Source organism: Epinephelus lanceolatus, chromosome 1, assembly GCF_041903045.1.
Source record: "Epinephelus lanceolatus isolate andai-2023 chromosome 1, ASM4190304v1, whole genome shotgun sequence".
Classification (NCBI taxonomy): domain Eukaryota; kingdom Metazoa; phylum Chordata; class Actinopteri; order Perciformes; family Serranidae; genus Epinephelus; species Epinephelus lanceolatus.
The window spans coordinates 21599416-21616956 of record NC_135734.1 but is presented as its reverse complement, the minus strand read 5'-3'; the positions used below and the strand labels follow the sequence as shown (position 1 = coordinate 21616956).

Below are 17541 nucleotides of genomic sequence, written 5' to 3'. Positions count from 1 at the left end.
CTATTTGCCAGTTGTCACCTTTTGGAAAAAAAATAAGAGAAAAATATTCCCTTTCAATACAGAGACACACATATTCATGCAAAACAAACTCAGACAGTGTGATGTTGAAGGTGATTTGCCGTGTTTTATGTAGCCTGTGTGGGAGGCTGAGTGGCCTTGGCGGGGCCGGCTGCTCAGAGCCGAACCATGCGGTAATTACTGTCCTATGTGGACTTCACAGGCAGCAGATCAGATTAAGAGGCTCTATGATCTGTTCCTGAAAGTCGACGCCACTCAAGTCGAAGTCAATCCTCTCGGAGAGACTCCCGAAGGACAAGGTACCTTGTATCGTGGAAAATGCCTGTCTTTGTGTGTGTGTGCGCCTGTCTGTGTGTGTGTGTGTGTGTTGACTTGGCCTCTGTCTATATGTGTGCATGTGTCTTTGCATGACTCTGCATGTGTGTCATTAACTGTCCCCAGATCACGTCAAATATCTGCAATATTTCAACGCTTTAAATACAGAGCATTTTTTGCAGCAACATGCAGCCACCTATTAATCACTGTGACTGTGGCACACCATATCCTCGGGTCTGAATGCATTTAAGAATGTGAAGTGTAATTGCAACACATTGACGTCAGTTTCTTGTCGGCATGACTTTGTTTGGATCAAATTCCAAATGGCTTCAGGGAGTTGAGATTTCCATATTCATAGCATGTTGATGTTTGTTGATGAGTCCTAGTTGCTGATGATTAACTAAAGGCGCACAGTCTATCATCAACTAGTAATGAGGAACTCCAATGAGCAATTACAGCAGCAGCAACATCCTTCATTTATTCTACGGTCGTCAAAGAGTAACCACTTAGGGATAATCTATGAATATTTAAAAAAAAAAAGAAAATCTGATAAGCTGCATGCTTTAAATGACATACTGTATATCAGGCCTTAAAAGTCATTGAAATACCTAAAATTGAATTGGTTTTCATTTCAGCAATAACAGTGTTTTTGATTGCTTTATTTTTATTATAGTTAGTTCAACTCCTCAGCAGCAAAATCTAAAAAAAGCTGTATTGCTTAACTTCTGTTGTTAAAAATGAGCAGCTCTAGATAAACCCAGCCACCCTGCCATTTTAGTATAGAAAGAGTTGGTAAATCAGAGTAATACCCCATTCAACATTATGTAAGTGTTAGAATTATCGCACTATTCACCCACCGTTTTGTGTCGTAAAAGATCTGTTTTCTCTTGGATCCTTCAGTTGAAAATCTACCTTATTCTGATTTTTAACAATGAGCTGAACCAAAAATACTTAGGCACACTAACCTGGAGCTCCTTTAGTATGAGCGAGAAATTCAGTGTTTCTGAATAGAAAATAAATGAAAAGGTCAGGAGATAATCATCCTCAGTTCACTGTCTCTATAGTAACACACCCTAGCGTATATGTTTAGTCCTTTGAAATTAACTTTTAAGTAATTAGATTGAGGACATATTTATTGTGGAGTCAAGATATCAAGATGTCCCTATTGTCCGTCAGCTCTTTGTACAAATAGAAATTGCCACAGTGAGGCTGAAGTCTAAATACAGACTGTCGGCTCGTCATTATTATGCTGGAAAGGCTGTGTAAAACAGTGGTAGTAATGTAAGATTAATGGAGGTCTAAATTGGTAGTTGGCCTTTTTTTAACAAGTGACAGACTCTCAGTTGTACCGCATTAAAAACAATTCCAGAGTTGTCACTTGTCATTTCAAACTTTCCCACATGAATTGTCCAAAACATATTATTAGATTTGTATTGTATTTGGTCTCTTAAAGTAGCAGTGTGTAGGATATAGTGGCATCTAGTGGTGAGGACTGCAAATTGCAATCAGCTGAAACGTCGCCCATGTGCCAAGCCTGAATTCCCGGTTTGAATTCCTTCAGTGTTCATTGTTCAGGGGGTTTTTACTGGGAGCTGAATTATTCCCAGAGGTCTCCTCCTCTACAAAACACAAGAGTCACATTTATAGCTACTGTGTACACACAAATGATGCCAGAAAGAGGCGTCGACACTTCCCAAACAAAAGTTGCGTATGAACATTTTAGACAGGGGAAATTGGCAATGCAGGTGGTGAGGTGGTTAATTGAAGCCAGATTGTAGAAATTAAATGTGAGAGGAGTCATTATATGTACAATGGTGTCCCTCACACATTAAATTTCACTTAATTTCACGTTACTTACAGATCCACCTTATCATAACTATTCAGACCAGCCTCAGTGTTTTATTGTACTTTTGGTATTGAGCCAGAACTTTTCGACAAACACGTTTCAGTTGTAAAAATTATAAGACAACTCAAATCTCTATTTCATCAGTGCTGTCTCACCATCACCATTCCCATCCCCAGAGCACAGAGAGGGCCAGACACACCATATGGTCAGCTGGGAAGTGCACCACAGCCTTTGAACATCAAATAGTGTTAAATAATTGCAAAACAGAGCGTCAACAGAGTTCAGTGATATCATCTAATACTGTAAATATATTTCACCAAGTACGATTTAAGTTTTCATATAGTTTTTGAGTTTAAAATTGCTGCAGTGACTCGAGACATGGCCGTTGCTACCACACATACTTTGCCTACTCCAGTCACCTTACTTACATCTTCACCACCATATGGATTGTGTAAATTAGCAAAGTCTAGAAATAAAGCCACTGACAGTTATTAAACTCCATATCCTCATCATCCTAATGAGTCCTAATCATAATGCAGGTCAAGTTCACCATAACAAACTTAAATAAATTCAAGTGATATCCCAGGGTCGGGGATACCACTGATTATCAGGAGTTGTTGCCATGATTCACTGTAAAGACCCACTGATTAACAGGCTTATTTATATGCATCAGCATTCATGAGGTGCTTTGCATTGAGCATTTATGGTCGAATATGGGCGTGTATTTTGCTAAATTAATGGTCTGTCTCCACAGAATTCAACTCGGTACATATAGGCTAGTCCATAATTACTATGTAGAGCACAATTCAGAGTGTGTGCATATTGGAACTGGCAGCTTTACACTGATTTCCGACAAGTCTTTCACAAACCACATCAGTGATGGCGGAGCTTAAAGTTACGTCCGGGGTCCGCCGGGCACGTCAGCGGCGCGACACGTCTGCAGCGCGAGTCCCGTAGCAGCTCGCCCCCCGTTAATCTATTACAGCGGCTCCACCGGCAACGGGAGCGCCACGACAACTCTCTATTTTACACGGCTCTTCTATTTTTGTCGCGCTACGCTCCCCTACGCGACCCTCCAGCAGATATAAACTACATGAAATAGTGTGCTAAACGAGCACAATGTGTTTTTAAATGAATAAACCATTATCAGAGGTTATAGCCTATGTGATGTGATTTTTTTTTCATGCATTTACCCATGTTTATCCGTGACATTGTGTAAATGTCCGTGGCGGACATTTGAAAGCGAGTAGATGACAAACAGTACAGTAAACTTGTAGATAACTCAAATATATGTAATAACTTAGGTGGAAAATGCTTTAACTATCATGGCTCAGCAAACAGTAAACAAGACGCTTGACGTGACGCTGTTTGCAGCCGGTGGAACCCGGCCAGTTGGAAATTTTTAACATATCGCCCAACCCTACCCCTTATGTAGATGTAGTCTCGCCACCAGACAATCAGAGATCTCCGCCTTCTGATAGTCTGGGGACACTCCTTTCTAAAGTGTGTTTAACACACCGGCGAAAACGGCCGGCAACAAAGCAACGGCTCTTGCATTTTTGAAAAGGACACGCCCTCCCGGAAATGTGCGCTCCCCTTTTCTCGTCCGCAAGGCAACAAACACACAGAGAGATTGGAAATGGATGCCGAGAGATTTGACTCCATTTCATCAAACGTGTGCTCAGTCCACAAGATTGTGGAAATGAAGGACTTACAGCGACTTGAGCCATTTTGTACCGCTACACGTGTTTCTAGTCGGACTATGTTTACAAGCACAAGAGTTCAGTGAGCCACCGAAGGACCGCCGTGCGGATTTACTATTGGTTCTGCAACATAGGGAGTTTTTTTAAACTCTGAAATTGTATCCGCCCATCTAAACACAGACTCAGGGAGAAAGTCATCAGTCTTTAGTTAAGCAAAGTGTCTAGACTGACTTGTGAGTCTAATGTAGATGTAAATAGCTCATTCTAAGGTAATAAACAAAATAGTTCCTATTTTCAGGTGATTACACAATAAAGACAACATACTTATTGTATTATATTACGTTTCTGAGAATATGTCTCCCTAAATCCGACACACTGGACCTTTAAATGTAACTCTGAGTACAACATTCATGGCATGCTTTTTTAAATTGTCTCCAAAAACAGCTGGAAGAGCTGATCCTAAACAGCTTTCTCTTTGGGGGCGATTCTGTAATTCGGAGCCAACACCAAGTTCCTTTTGTGTCAAATAACACTTTTGGTATCATACCCTGAGAACCTTACCGTACCCAAACCCTGATCTGTTTTGCATCTCCTCTGCTGATAAATGTATGAGGGGTTTTTACTCACTGCTACACCCAGCTCTCACTCTATGTCCTCTTCACCAAAGTGCAGAGGAACATCTGCACTTTGGTGATCATCCACAGAATGGGGATGCGCGCTGCTGTTTTTAGAACAAAAAGAACAGGCTGGAGTGTTTGGAGTCTCTGTCACAATCAATAGGCTATTTAAAAGTGGTGGGCTTGTGAACTGAGTCCTTGTCAAGCAAAAGTGATGATTCTCTCAATGAGCTGTAGTATTTCTAGCGCCATCTTTTAGTTTCCCATCAGTTTGCTACAGTTGGTAACCCCAACATCTGGGTAATGAAAAAACTAGATGGAATGGAGAGGTTTTGTCAGTACCACACGCTAGTTTTGACAATGGAAACCCAAAAATAACGACTCTAATGTGTAACAAACTGAACTAGATCAGACTGCCGGGTGGGAACAAGGCTTTATAGTTTGCATGGAGATTCAGATCTTAAATATAGCTACGGGTCCAGCTTCAATCTGTGAGCTCAAAGCCTGCCTCAGTCCAGTTTCTACAGTCTGTACATGTGTTTCTCTGTCTCCCTTTCTTAAGTGTTCCCTGATAGATGAAAACACTTGAATTCCCCAGGAAAAAAGAGACATGTGTAAATTTCCCTCCCTCAGTGTCACTTAACACAATAAATTGCACAACATGACACAAGTGGAGGTTAGCAGGTAAACATTTCAGGTGCCCATCATTCAGATGAGAGACACATTATACATAGTCACGTAGCATATTCAAGCTGTTGTGCTGCTGCTTTCATTGAACTTGTACTGAACTTTGTTTTCTCCCAAAGAAATAAGAGTGATTGTCTTGTCTATGGCACCGAACACAGATTGACTGTGATGTGTCCTATCGAGACGTATTACAACACGCTGAAGATGCATCACTTCTTTGATGTTATTTAGTCTCCTCGACAACAGATTCTTGTTCAAAGTATGCTTTATCAAAGATTGACAAGGGAAGTTTGTTGTTTCATGATTTCTTATGAATATTAATGAATAAAATGACTCCTTTCAAACGGTAAATTTTCACTGAGAGGTATGAGTTTCCTTTTCTACCAGCAGGAAGAAGCAGTGGCTGTGATTGAGGCAGGCTTTGTAGACAAGCCTCACATTAAAATCAACCCATTCTCTGGTTCGATTTGTTCACATGTCACAAGGGAGTGCTGCTATTTTCCGGGAGGCACTCAACAGACGTGTATCGGAAAGGGAAAATTTCTCAAGGGTGGAAAATTTGTATTTTTTTGTCTCATTTTGTAATAGCTGAATTCATTTTGTAGATGGACTGCAATAATAGATGTGTCAAAACAAAAACAAAAGGAATTGTGTAGTGGGAGTGCAACTTTACCTGGAGGACACAGTATGTTGACTCCTTAGTCCCAGGAGAGCGTGCCTGCTGCATGTACCCTGTGTCTGTTTACGTGTTTAGTTTGTGTTTCTCTGTGTGCTTGTCACTCTCAAAGCCAATTCCCATGTTTCCACATTTTGTTACCTTTTCTCACTCTTACATATCTGGCTGTCTGTTTACCTGCAGTGTGCTTTTCAGTAGAAAAGTTGGTGCTGAAGGTTTGATAGACATAAATAGCAACAGACAGTTCCATAATAGTCCTGAAAGTTTGAGAAATTACTGATGTCAAAAAGAGAAATTTAAAAACAGATCCCAGCGTGCTTAAAATGAGCTGGGATTTAATTTCTTTAAATGAATAGTTCAACATTTTATCTGCTTTCTTGCTCAGAGTTAGGTGGACAGATTGATACCACTCTCATATCGCTTTGAAAAAATTGAAACCAGGACCAGTAGTTGGTTAGCTTAGCTGAGCACACAGACTGGAACTAGGGTGAAATGGTTGCCATTTTACGCGAGTTAATGTGCTGCACCTAATGTACCTTCCAATGGCAATGACAAGACGAGTCTCACTGGGCCTTGCCCTTAAAAACTGGAATATGACGGTTTTACATGTAACAGACATGACATGACGCTTAAGTTACTACACTTTAGATTTGTTGGTAGGCCTATTTTGTTACCTTTTGACAGAGCTGAGGTTGGTGTTTCCCCATACAGTCTTTATGCTAAGCCAAGCTAACTGACTGCTGGCTCCAGCTACATATTTACTGTACAGACAACACTGACAAATGACAGTGGTATCAACATCTATATATATTTTTTTGAACTGTTGCTTTTGTGAGGGGCACTTCCACACAAAACACAAATGTTACACAGTGAAAAAGCACCTACTTTTTTTATTTTATTAAGGTCAATTTTTCTGAGCTTTCTACGGTGCGAATAAAGGCATCAACCAGTCTTTTTGTGCCTATACAACTGAAGCCGTAGTCTGGATCAAGACAGCGACCTTTATTACTCCTTTCAACCTTGACAAAGGCAGGGCATACCAGAAAAACTCCTTCAGCTCTTACCTTTCACAATAAAAGCCATAAACATTCACATTATATAGCTGTTTATGAGAGGAAATTCACTCAGAACATTTCGCTGCAATCAAACTCACACACAACAACCTACCCCCGACAAACTGCTAGGTGCTGCTCTCCCTCAATAGGATACTGGTAGTTGTTGCGAATTCGCATCAGTGCCAGTGCAAAACTTTTTATTGAGTGTTGCAACTTCAGTAAATTGACGCTGTTGGAGGTAGGGACAGTTTGATGCAAAATAGTTGCAGGCGTTTGTGTTGTTTTGTTGTTCTTTTTTGTCACAGTGTGTCAAAGCCTTATATCTCAGTGAAAAAAAGAGAATGAATATACTTGGCCTTTTACTTTTAAGGTCTAGTGTGTAGGATTTAGTGGCATCTAGCTGTAAGAATGCAGATTGCAGCCAACTGAAACTCCTCCCATGTGCCAAGCATGTAGAACTACATTGGCTGACATGAAAACGCAAAAACACATACAGTAAACACAAATGGTCTGATCTAGAGCCGGTGCTTGATTTGTCCGTTGTGAGCTACTGTAGAAACAACATGGCAGACTCTGTGAAAGAGGACCCCCTCCGCATGTAGACATAAACAGCTCATTCTAAGGTAATGAAAACACCACAGTTCTTATTTTCAGGTGATTATACACTAAAGGAAACTAATAAAATAATCATGTATATTCAACGTCTGCCAATAGATGCCCCTAAATCTTGCACACTAGACCTTTAAAGTTCCAGTCACTATTTAAGTGTTGCCGTGTGTACAAAAAGCCCTTTGACTAATTTATTGGCTGCTATTTTTTCCAGGTAGCTTCATGAGTGCAGCCTCTTTGAAATGCACTCTCTTTGAAGTCTGAAGGAAATGTCCATTTACTATAATGGTCTGTCCCTTAGAGGCAGTGTCAGAAACACAAGCCTTCGTGAGCCAACCTTTGAAATAATTAAGACCAGTAGGCCGAGGGGACACCCCTCAGTTCATTAATTTCAGGTTTTAGAAATGATAATTAGCTGGCTTTTTACATCTGAAGTCGTCCTTCTCTTCCTTCTTCCCCTCGCCTGCCACCTCCCTCCTTCTCACTTTTGTGCTTCCTCTGCTGCCGTCTTCATTCCTAACTCTGTCTTTGTCATCTCCTCATCCCTCCAGTGGTTTGCTTTGATGCAAAGATCAACTTCGACGACAACGCCGAGTTCCGTCAGAAAGCCGTGTTCGCCATGGACGACATGACTGAGAGCGACCCCACAGAGATGGAGGCAGCCAAGTGGGACCTCAAATATATCGGACTGGACGGAAATATTGCCTGCTTTGGTATGGAAACAAAACCCTGAAATGGAACTCATTCCTGCGCACACGCACACACACACCATTAAATGATTTCTCCCATAAGCAAACCCCTCCTGGCATAAGGCTTTAATGTGTCTCTTAAGTCACATAAGTGAAAAACTCGGACACAGTTAAAACTTAGTCAAAGTAAAGGCAGCCTGGGCTCTCCACCAGTCCACATTACAAGCAGCTTTCCGTGGACTCCAGAAGGAATGCTGCCGTAACCAATGCGTTCTAATTAGCTATAATCCGCCCAGAAAGTCTCCAGTGAGCCAGATTGTTAGCATTCTCATTAAAGGCCCCCTCTCTTGTCATAAATCAAAGCTTTTACAGTGTACAGCAGCACTAACAGGTGCTCTCTCGTCTTACCCCGTAGCCTCATAAACACATTAGATGTCTGTTAGCACTACCCCCAACCCCCCCCATGCACACGTGCACACATACACACACACATTCTGCATCCCCAGCTCCCAGCCTCTCTTAAAGTAACAACAGCTTTTAAGGCCCTGCAGCTTCCTTGAGAGCTCTGTAAGCCACCAAAGTGACAGCTGTTAAAGTGAATTTCCCTTTTATTGAGACCTCGGTTGGGGAGCTTGCCAGGACACAAGTTCAGCTTGGCTAAACCAAATGAGGTAAGACATTTTTTTTTGTGCACTTGGCTCCTGCACAACTCAGCAGGGTGGCCGCGCCGGCAGTTGGCTAAATGATGACACCGGCCGCAAAAAAGCGCAGCAGAGCCTCTTTTAATCAACGCTCCTTTCTCTGAAGTCGGGAGTCGAGTCCTAATCAAGTTTTCTCTGTGTTGCTCGACTTGAAGCATTGAATATTCCTGATTAGAAGATTTCCAACCAATTCACTTTTTAAGTTTGACATTTTTTCTCAGCTGTTTGCTCTTCTTTGGTAGATAATTTACTGCTGGATTCCTTTGTGGGTGTTCGTACAGTACATGTCATCTTTCCTTCGGCGGCGGTAATAGTACTTTAATTAACTCATGGCTGCTGGCATCACACTTTCCTCTCAGGGACTTTTGTTTCAATTTCTGGGCTCTAGCCTGAACTTAATGGTCAGATATAACTTCATTACGCTTAATAAATTCATTAGGTCATTATAAGGTTACAGTACCATTACCTACTTGAGTCTACTATTTAGTTATCCTCTATATTTTAGTACACATTATTAATTGAACTGACGTGACAGCACATTTTTTACAGTGAATGGAGCCGGTTTGGCCATGGCCACGTGTGACATCATTGACCTGCACGGAGGAAAGCCAGCTAACTTCCTTGACCTCGGGGGAGGAGTCAAAGAGAGGCAGGTGTACGAGGCCTTTAAGCTGCTGACTGCTGACCCAAAGGTAGGAACAATCAAGTGATTCTGTCTTTTTTTCTTGTGAAGCCTGATTGTTAACAGTTCGGCACATGAGCCAGATTGGTCTCTTATTTTAAAGCACGACTTCAAAGAAAAGTCAGAGTTGCTTCTTAAAAAAAGGCTTTTGCCACCTGTTGAATTGCCTTTGATTTTGCAGTCATGTATCTTGTCATAGCACACTCATACAGCCCTGTCTGTCTGGTTAGCGCTTTGTCACTGAGACAACAGTGCTCATTAGACTAGGGACCTTGGCATATGTCCATGTTTTACTGAGGGAAGCAGAGTCTGGGAGTCTGTGTGATTATATGCCATCATTTTCAGTTGTAGTGGCATGATAAATCGCAGCCCTGTACTCCACAGCAAAACTCTTCTTTGAAAGACTCGTCATCACATGTGCACCTTCACACATGTACACACACGCATATTAACACGCAGCACAGACTCAAGTGCAGCTGAAAAATAAGAATGCAAATTTAACTCAAAGCTTGTCTCTGAAAGTCTCGCAGCTCAGGATGAGTGGCAGCTTTGGGTGTTTTACAAGTGATTCAGCTCTATGTTCAGAAAGCTAATAATTCCAAACTAAACAATATGAGCCCTGTAACGATACCATGGTGCGGATTGTGTGTTGACAGTCATCACACCGCTAATTCCCCCGTTGCTGTCACTCCCACATCCCTGGAATGATCTGCGTTTGCGTCTCCTGTTAGCATCTCTGGCAAAGCGTGGTTGTAATGCAGAGTAGCATTTGATACCCCCTTTTTTTAACCTGTATTTACACATGCTGACTTGACTTGACAGGAAATGCTTTCAAAAATCAGTTTTACACATAAAACATATCTCCACACCTGGGAGTTGTCATATTGAGCCAGTCTAGAGATGGGAATGATCCCACATGTGCAAGTCACTAGCAAGTTTCAAGTCACTGTGGTGAAAATCAAACCAAGTCACGATGAGTCTTATGAAATTTGAGTCACGATTAGTCAAGCAAGACACGTCAACTCAAATATGAAATTCTGCTTATCCACCCGAGATTCCAAATTTAAATCGGTTTAAAGACAGACCATTGTGTTGCCCTGCCCAAAATATATGATTTAATAATTACATTATTAACGTAAACATGCGGGCGACTAGTCAACTAACAGCCCTAAATGATGACTAGTGGTCGACTAGGAAAATTCTTAGTCGGGGGCAGCCCTAGTTATTTTACGATTAGCCAACTTCATGTTAGCTGCCTTGCTGTTGGCCTCTGCTGATCTGCTGCATCATAGTAGGTTGCACACATTGCACTAGTGCTCATCACACCAATCATGTTTCAAAAACAATACATAACTTCTCAATATCTAGACTAAAAATATTTAATAAAAAAGTAAAATCCTTTTGAGTCATCTGTCTCAAGTCAAAGTCAAGTCTTAAGTGATGAATACCAAGCAGGGATGTCAACGGTTAACCACAGAGAATATTTGTGACCAGTTGCCATGCTGTCCTGCCAGTGCTAATTGCTGAATGTGGAGCAAATGAGTAGAGACCAAAGAGCCTTGTTTCCACATCTTAACGCAGCTAGCCACCTGCATGTCGGCAAAGCCAGCTGAAAATAGAATAAAAGACGACATTTACAACACAAACAATAACATTTCCTTACATCTAAATGAGAGCGCTTTTAAATGCGGCACCAAAGCTGACTGAGTCAATAGAGCGTTGGACTAATGGGAAAGCACTTCTTGTATTTCACATTATTTTGCTTTTTTTTTTCTTAAAAATGTACCAGTTATTTACCGGTTAATAGGCGTCTGGCTATTGAGAGCTAAATTGGCTTAAACTGACCTGTCCTAATATCAAGTCAAATTCAAGTTGAATATTTTGTTAGTGTTAGTCATTCTTAAGTCCTCTTGTTTGTGATGAGTCTGACTCAAGTCAAGTCATTGAGCTGACTGACTTACATGAGGCATGGTGCTCTTTACAATTTAACTTAGGTTTTTAAACTTTAATTCCAATTTTATCATTGTCTTGTGTCAAGGGAGACTGGCAATTAAGAATGTCATTGTACGGTGCAAACTGCTGAGTTTTCCACTGTGCATATGACTATAAACTTCTTGAATCTTGAAGTCATATGACTTGAATCCCCATCTCTGCATGTTACTAATCTACATATCTACCGGAGAGGTGATGTCTCACAGCCCCTACACTGTAAATTACTTTTACATGTCTGTCTGCTTTTCTAATCTCACCAGAATAAGGCTAGCTTTCTTAATTTAAACATCCAGAACCCATGGAGAGGCTGTGAATGTAGATAAATCGACTGTAATGCAGTCTGCTCTTAAAATAGATATTCTGTCAATATTACACCACCAGAAAACTCAATTTCGCGCGAGCCTAATACTCTGTTGTAGAATTTTTCATACGCCTCAGTGTTAGTGGTGCGGGTGTGGAAATGGTGGCATTTGTTAAAGAGTTCTGCCTCATATTTATGGCACAGCAGTGCACGGACCGGTGTTGCACACCTTTATAGATGAATGTTAAAAACCCACCAACCTTAACACCGCAGCAGGTGATACATTGCTTCACTCAGATTTCCACTGTGTGTAGATTCTGTTTGGACTCACGTGAATGCTACCCAGTGGTCTGTGGTGGGAACATAAAAAAATAAATACGGTGGATGAAAAAGAAATGCAATCAATAGGGGAGAGAGAAAACTACAAAGACTTGCCACTCTCTCCTGGTATGGGGCCATCAGCTATTATTATTGAAGCCTTTTAAAAGGTGGAATTCTGCAAAAGTAAAATCAGGTTTTAAAGTCTGCATTCGTTGCACCCTTCCTACCAAGGGGGAAAAAAAAAAAAAAAAAACTCCCGCATGGACAAGAGGATCCTCCTCCACCCTCCTCCTGTTCCTCCTTCTCTTTCTGTCTTGGGCTGATTCCCTAGATCCAGATGGGGGAGTAAGCCTGCTGTCTGTCCCTCCTGCTGCTGTGTATGGAAATAGAGACAGGGAGCTCCTCCCTAACAGGGAAAAAAGTAGAATAGGATTGACATTAAACTGGGTTGGAAGCACCATTAGCATTTCAACCAGGGGAGCTGAGAAACCTGCTCTGATCTGTGGAGGGAATGTTAATCATTTCACAATAAGAGCGCGCGTGCGAGAGAGAGCTGCTCATTTGCATTTAGCTCTTTTTTTCACAAATTACCTCTCTCAAACTCAAAAATATGAGCACAAATTAAAATTAAAAAGCGTGTCCCAGCACAGGTGAATAAGACCAGTCTCAGTTATTGATTTCATCTGTCAATAAGTTACGGAGAGAGCATTGTTCTGCTTGTTTGCCTTAAATATCAAGGCAATCAGCACTTGTGGCCTTCAAATAGGCAACCCTCGTTGGTAATTTATTTAGCATTTGAAGTCCTGGATGGACTGGTTTACTTGTTATTGTTCTACCTTTAAAAACATTTCTTGTTCTTTCAGCTAATAGTTTTGACAACATGTGTTCTGTGGCTGCTTATTTCCGCTGGTACTGCATAAAATGAGTTTGATAGTGTCTATAGGGAAGGCCATTAATGTTCCGCTGCATACATGAATATATGCTATATACTGTGACTTCTGACTGGGGAGATTAGAATGGTTCATATGCTGTGGAAAAGGCAGGCGTGCATTCAGCGGCCAGGCAGGCAGTATAGCAGAAAATATACGGCTGTAATGACGCCATACATTTCCACAAAAACAGGTATTTTGGTGTCTGTCTTCCCTTTCACTCTTTCTCCCCTCAGTCGCTTTTACGCTTTTGTCTCCCTCCCTCCGTCTTTCCCGCTCTCTCCCTCTCAGTCCTCCGCTTTGATGTCTCAGGCTCATTGTACTGAGAGGAGTAGAAGTGATGTGAGTGTACTGCTGGCACTGAATAGCAGAGACGCGAGTCTGAGATGACAAAGCCTCCTTTTTTCTTGTTTGCTCACTTCTCGAGTATCTACCCTTACAGCATTCATTACCTTAAACATTATTATTCTTTGTAAGAAAAGGAAAGAGAAAACAGATGAAATGGGGATACTGTATGTGAAGCCGGAGCAACATAAAGGAAAAAAAAAAGTCAAAATGAAATGATTGGGAGGAAGAAAAAAAGAATCATAAAGCAGTGTGTAGCCCAGTGTGTGTTTTAAATACTGTATGTGAGATGTTATGTAGCTCAGCTGGGTGTACTAGAGCATTCAGCTTTGTTTGAATTTCGGCCCCCGGCTCTTTAAGCGAGGACATATTTATTTTTCATGCTAAAATAAATAGCTCCACTTTCTTCATATCCACGTATAGAACAGTCTGTTGACAGAATGGCTAAATTTATTGAGGTTTCCCTCACATCACCTGTAGGCACGAAGCAGGAGCAGGCAGCAAATACCAACAGCCAAATAACCTCGTTATTGCCTTGTGCCTGTGCCATAAAGAAAGTGGCAGATGGATGTTTTGTCCAATTCGACATCCATTTTGTTCTCAGGGCTTAAGGCAGTTTTCTATAATTTTTATGGGCTAGAGTAAATGATGACATTTTTCTAAAACACACCCTTGTTGTTGGTGTATGTCTGAATAAGAGCCGCCACTATATCAAATTATTAATTATCCTGGCAAAAAAAAAATAATTGTGTCACAGTAACATCATTGAAATAATATGTAAAATTAATCTTTGATTGTTTTTTAGTGCTTTAACATTATAATTCAGAGGCATCACCCATCTTTGCTGCTAATGAATAATCATATACTTACGTACAGTTTTTTATTATCACATTTTGTGATATGGTGACATCACACATATTAAATCTAATCCTAAAATACTCATGCAATTAATAATCACATATAGCAACTTGCTGGTAAATGCACTTGGGAGATTGGGGCTGGGGAGACAATGTACTCTATGAATGCATGTGAACCTAAGCTGGCTTGTGTGTGGTTAAAGGTGTAGTCGGTAACGTTTATTAAAAAAATAACTTTCGTCATATTTGCTGAAGCTATTTACACGGCACTAAATGAGACTGATAAAATGTGAATAAAATCGTATTCCTCTTCCTGCTCTGTGGCCTTGTAGCGCTTCCACTGGCCATGAACAAAAACAATCAATTAGAGCCGAGGAGTCTCTAACGCAGCTGTCGAATCATGTCAATCACGGCTTGTGAACTGCATTCAAAATGTCAAACTTAGGCTGCACTCATCAAATATGAATGTTGCTACTGCATCGCCTATTTCTCACCTCAGATGTTCTCAGAAACATATCTCAGTGTACTGTTAGCTGTAAAATGAGAAAGTTGGTTCGTTTATAGCTAAAGAATACACTAAAAATGTTTCTGAAAATAAAATTGAGGTGAGAAATAGGCAATGCAGCAACAGAATCTTGATTAATACTTGACTAATCCATACCCATTGGTAGCTTTGTCACCTTCTACCTATGCCAATCCTCAATGCCTATGTGCAGTTTCACATAGATTGACCACATCAGTGAGTAGAAAAAACGTGAGACAGACAGAATGACTGACTGACAGAATGACACACTGACAGTTTTTCCGTGATTATGTACAGCATACCATACCATGACTTAGTCATACCAAAAATTAGAAAAAAAAACAGCATTCGGCCACAGGGGGAGCCACAGCGATCGGTCGCATTTTAGCCATTTTTAAGCATTTTTCTGTTGTTATAGCGCCAACCAGTTGCCAATTAGAGTTAAATTTCTCCAGTCACCTTGAGGCGTCCTGTTCTACATATCTACCAAGTTTAGTAAAAATCGATATGGCGGTTAGGCCTAGATAAGAAATTAGCTCTCTAGCGCCCCCATTTAGTTTGATGGGGTCAATAATGGAGGGATCCCCTCAGATTATGTGTGGTCATATGCCTACTAAGTTGCGTGGTGATCGGTGAAACCCTTGAGATGTTATACACCTTTATGTGATGAGCCACACCCACCGCAATATTCATTGCCTTATAGAAGCTCAGTTTTATTAAGTTTTCCAACTTTTGCCAAGAGGGAACTTTAGATATTGGTCCCTAGATTATGTTCACTGAGTTTCACGCAGATCGGTCAAACTTCCTAGGAAGAGATCGATTTTAAGTGTTTTTCAAAAAATTCAAAATGGTGGACAATCTATATCTCCGGAAGTTATAGGTTCTTGAGGCAAATTTGTTCCTCATGAGGAGAGGCATCTCTGTGCAAAGTTTCATGTCTCTAGCACATACGGGGCATGAAATATGCCCATTCAAAGTCTGCAATTTCAATCGGTTGCTATAGCGCCCCCTTTGGCCAACTGATGTAATAATGCTTCATTCACACCCTCCCATGACCCTTTACCACTGTGCCAAATTTCACATGGATTAACCAAGTCAGTGAGGAGAAAAACGTGGAACAGACAGAGTTAGCTTAGCTAACAGGCTGCTAACTAGCTAACAGGCTATTTTCTTCAATTCAGCTGCATGTTGATGTCAAGTGAGTTTGTCGATTAAAGAGAACTTGTTTATTTAGTTTTTAACACATTTTGAATCTGAGTAATGTTATTGTGTTAAAATATAGTTATACATTAGTTATATATTCAGATTGTCATTATAACTTGTTCAGGTGTTAATACCTCTTTTTAATTAAATATTTCACAAAACCTACTACATACCTGACAGGCCAACATCTTCATTTATTTGTTGGCATGCAATTTTGGTCCTGTTTTTGTCCCGGTAATGTTCCAAGTGTGTATTCCAAACTACTGGATGGTGAAAAACTGACAAAATTAGCCTCTCCCCCATCGCTACAGGTAGTTTCTATCAGGTCTCTATCCATTCATAAAGAAATGCACTTCCTTGCGTTGTACACTAGACGCATCATCCGTATATTTACGGATCTAAGGACACCAGTCACATCTGTAAGTAGAAACTAAGGGTTAGACACTCTTCGGCTCTGATTGGTTGTTTTCAGTGCACCACAGTCGATGAAAGCAAATACCACTGGAAGCAGTAGGAAGAGGAGGAGAGTTAGTAACTTCTTAAAAGTTACTAACAGTAGTTTTAATGTAACTGTGTTTTTGGTATTCACTCAGGTACCTTACATTTGGATCAACTGAACGTAATATGAAGTCATGGTGCTACAACTTTATTTTGCGATGTTGTAGAGTAGTGACAATGGAAGTCATTGTCAGTTTTGTGTTTCTGTTCACCATGAACAGAATCTCTTTTTTTTTTACAGAATCCACAGTATTCCAACCACGCTGAGTTAACTGTTTTTGAGAATAAAGTCTTTCCATCTCAGAATAACGTTTTGTTCCTCCGACATTGTTTGCAGAGAGCCCACATTTCCGTCATTGTGAGCTGTGAGTGTTCTGCCTCCTGCTCAGTGCTTCTGTGTGTCTGAGTGCAAAATGTAAAATGAGATGGAGGAGGAACAAATTATTTTAAGAAAAAAAGGCAAATAAAAATAGATGAGTTTTAAAAGTCAAGTGGCAGCTGTGAATCTGTTTTACCTTTTCCCTAATAATATTATCCTTGTCAGATATCCCAATATGTGTGCATGCATACAGTACAGTATGTGAGTCTGTGTAAAAGTTATTGTGTACGTCTGTGTGTTTGTTTTCTCGGTTTGCACCTGCAGGCTTGTTGCATGCTGCTGTAGTTCGCCGTGCTGCTGCGTTGCTTAAGGCAAAAGCACGCGTGCAAAGTGAGGAGGCTCCACTCTGAGGTGAAAGAGGCACAGATTGGCACATTAGCATTAGTTCCTCCCGCGCAGATATGGAGGTGTGTTCATGTATGTGTTAATTTTGTTGCATAATTGAGCTGTTGATCATGATACAACTTTTCAGCTTCGACTGGCATGTGTGTGTGGTCTTAATTTGGAAGCTGAGGCTCACCTGTGCGTGTGTGCGTGTGTGTGCGTGTGTGTGTGTAATCTTTAGTTTTTCCTCTGAGTTATTCCAGCATTTTCA

General features: G+C 40.8%; 1 protein-coding gene across 1 annotated transcript in view; it reads left to right on the top strand.

Annotated features, from left to right (window-relative positions):
• Positions 1 to 17541, top strand: part of suclg2 (succinate-CoA ligase GDP-forming subunit beta) — a 134174-nt gene that overhangs the window by 65375 nt on the left and 51258 nt on the right. Inside the window, exons 7-9 of the mRNA XM_033627189.2 lie at positions 221 to 317; positions 8078 to 8239; positions 9466 to 9608. Of these exons, the coding sequence (XP_033483080.1) occupies positions 221 to 317; positions 8078 to 8239; positions 9466 to 9608 (402 nt within the window). The remainder of the gene's footprint in view (positions 1 to 220; positions 318 to 8077; positions 8240 to 9465; positions 9609 to 17541) is intronic.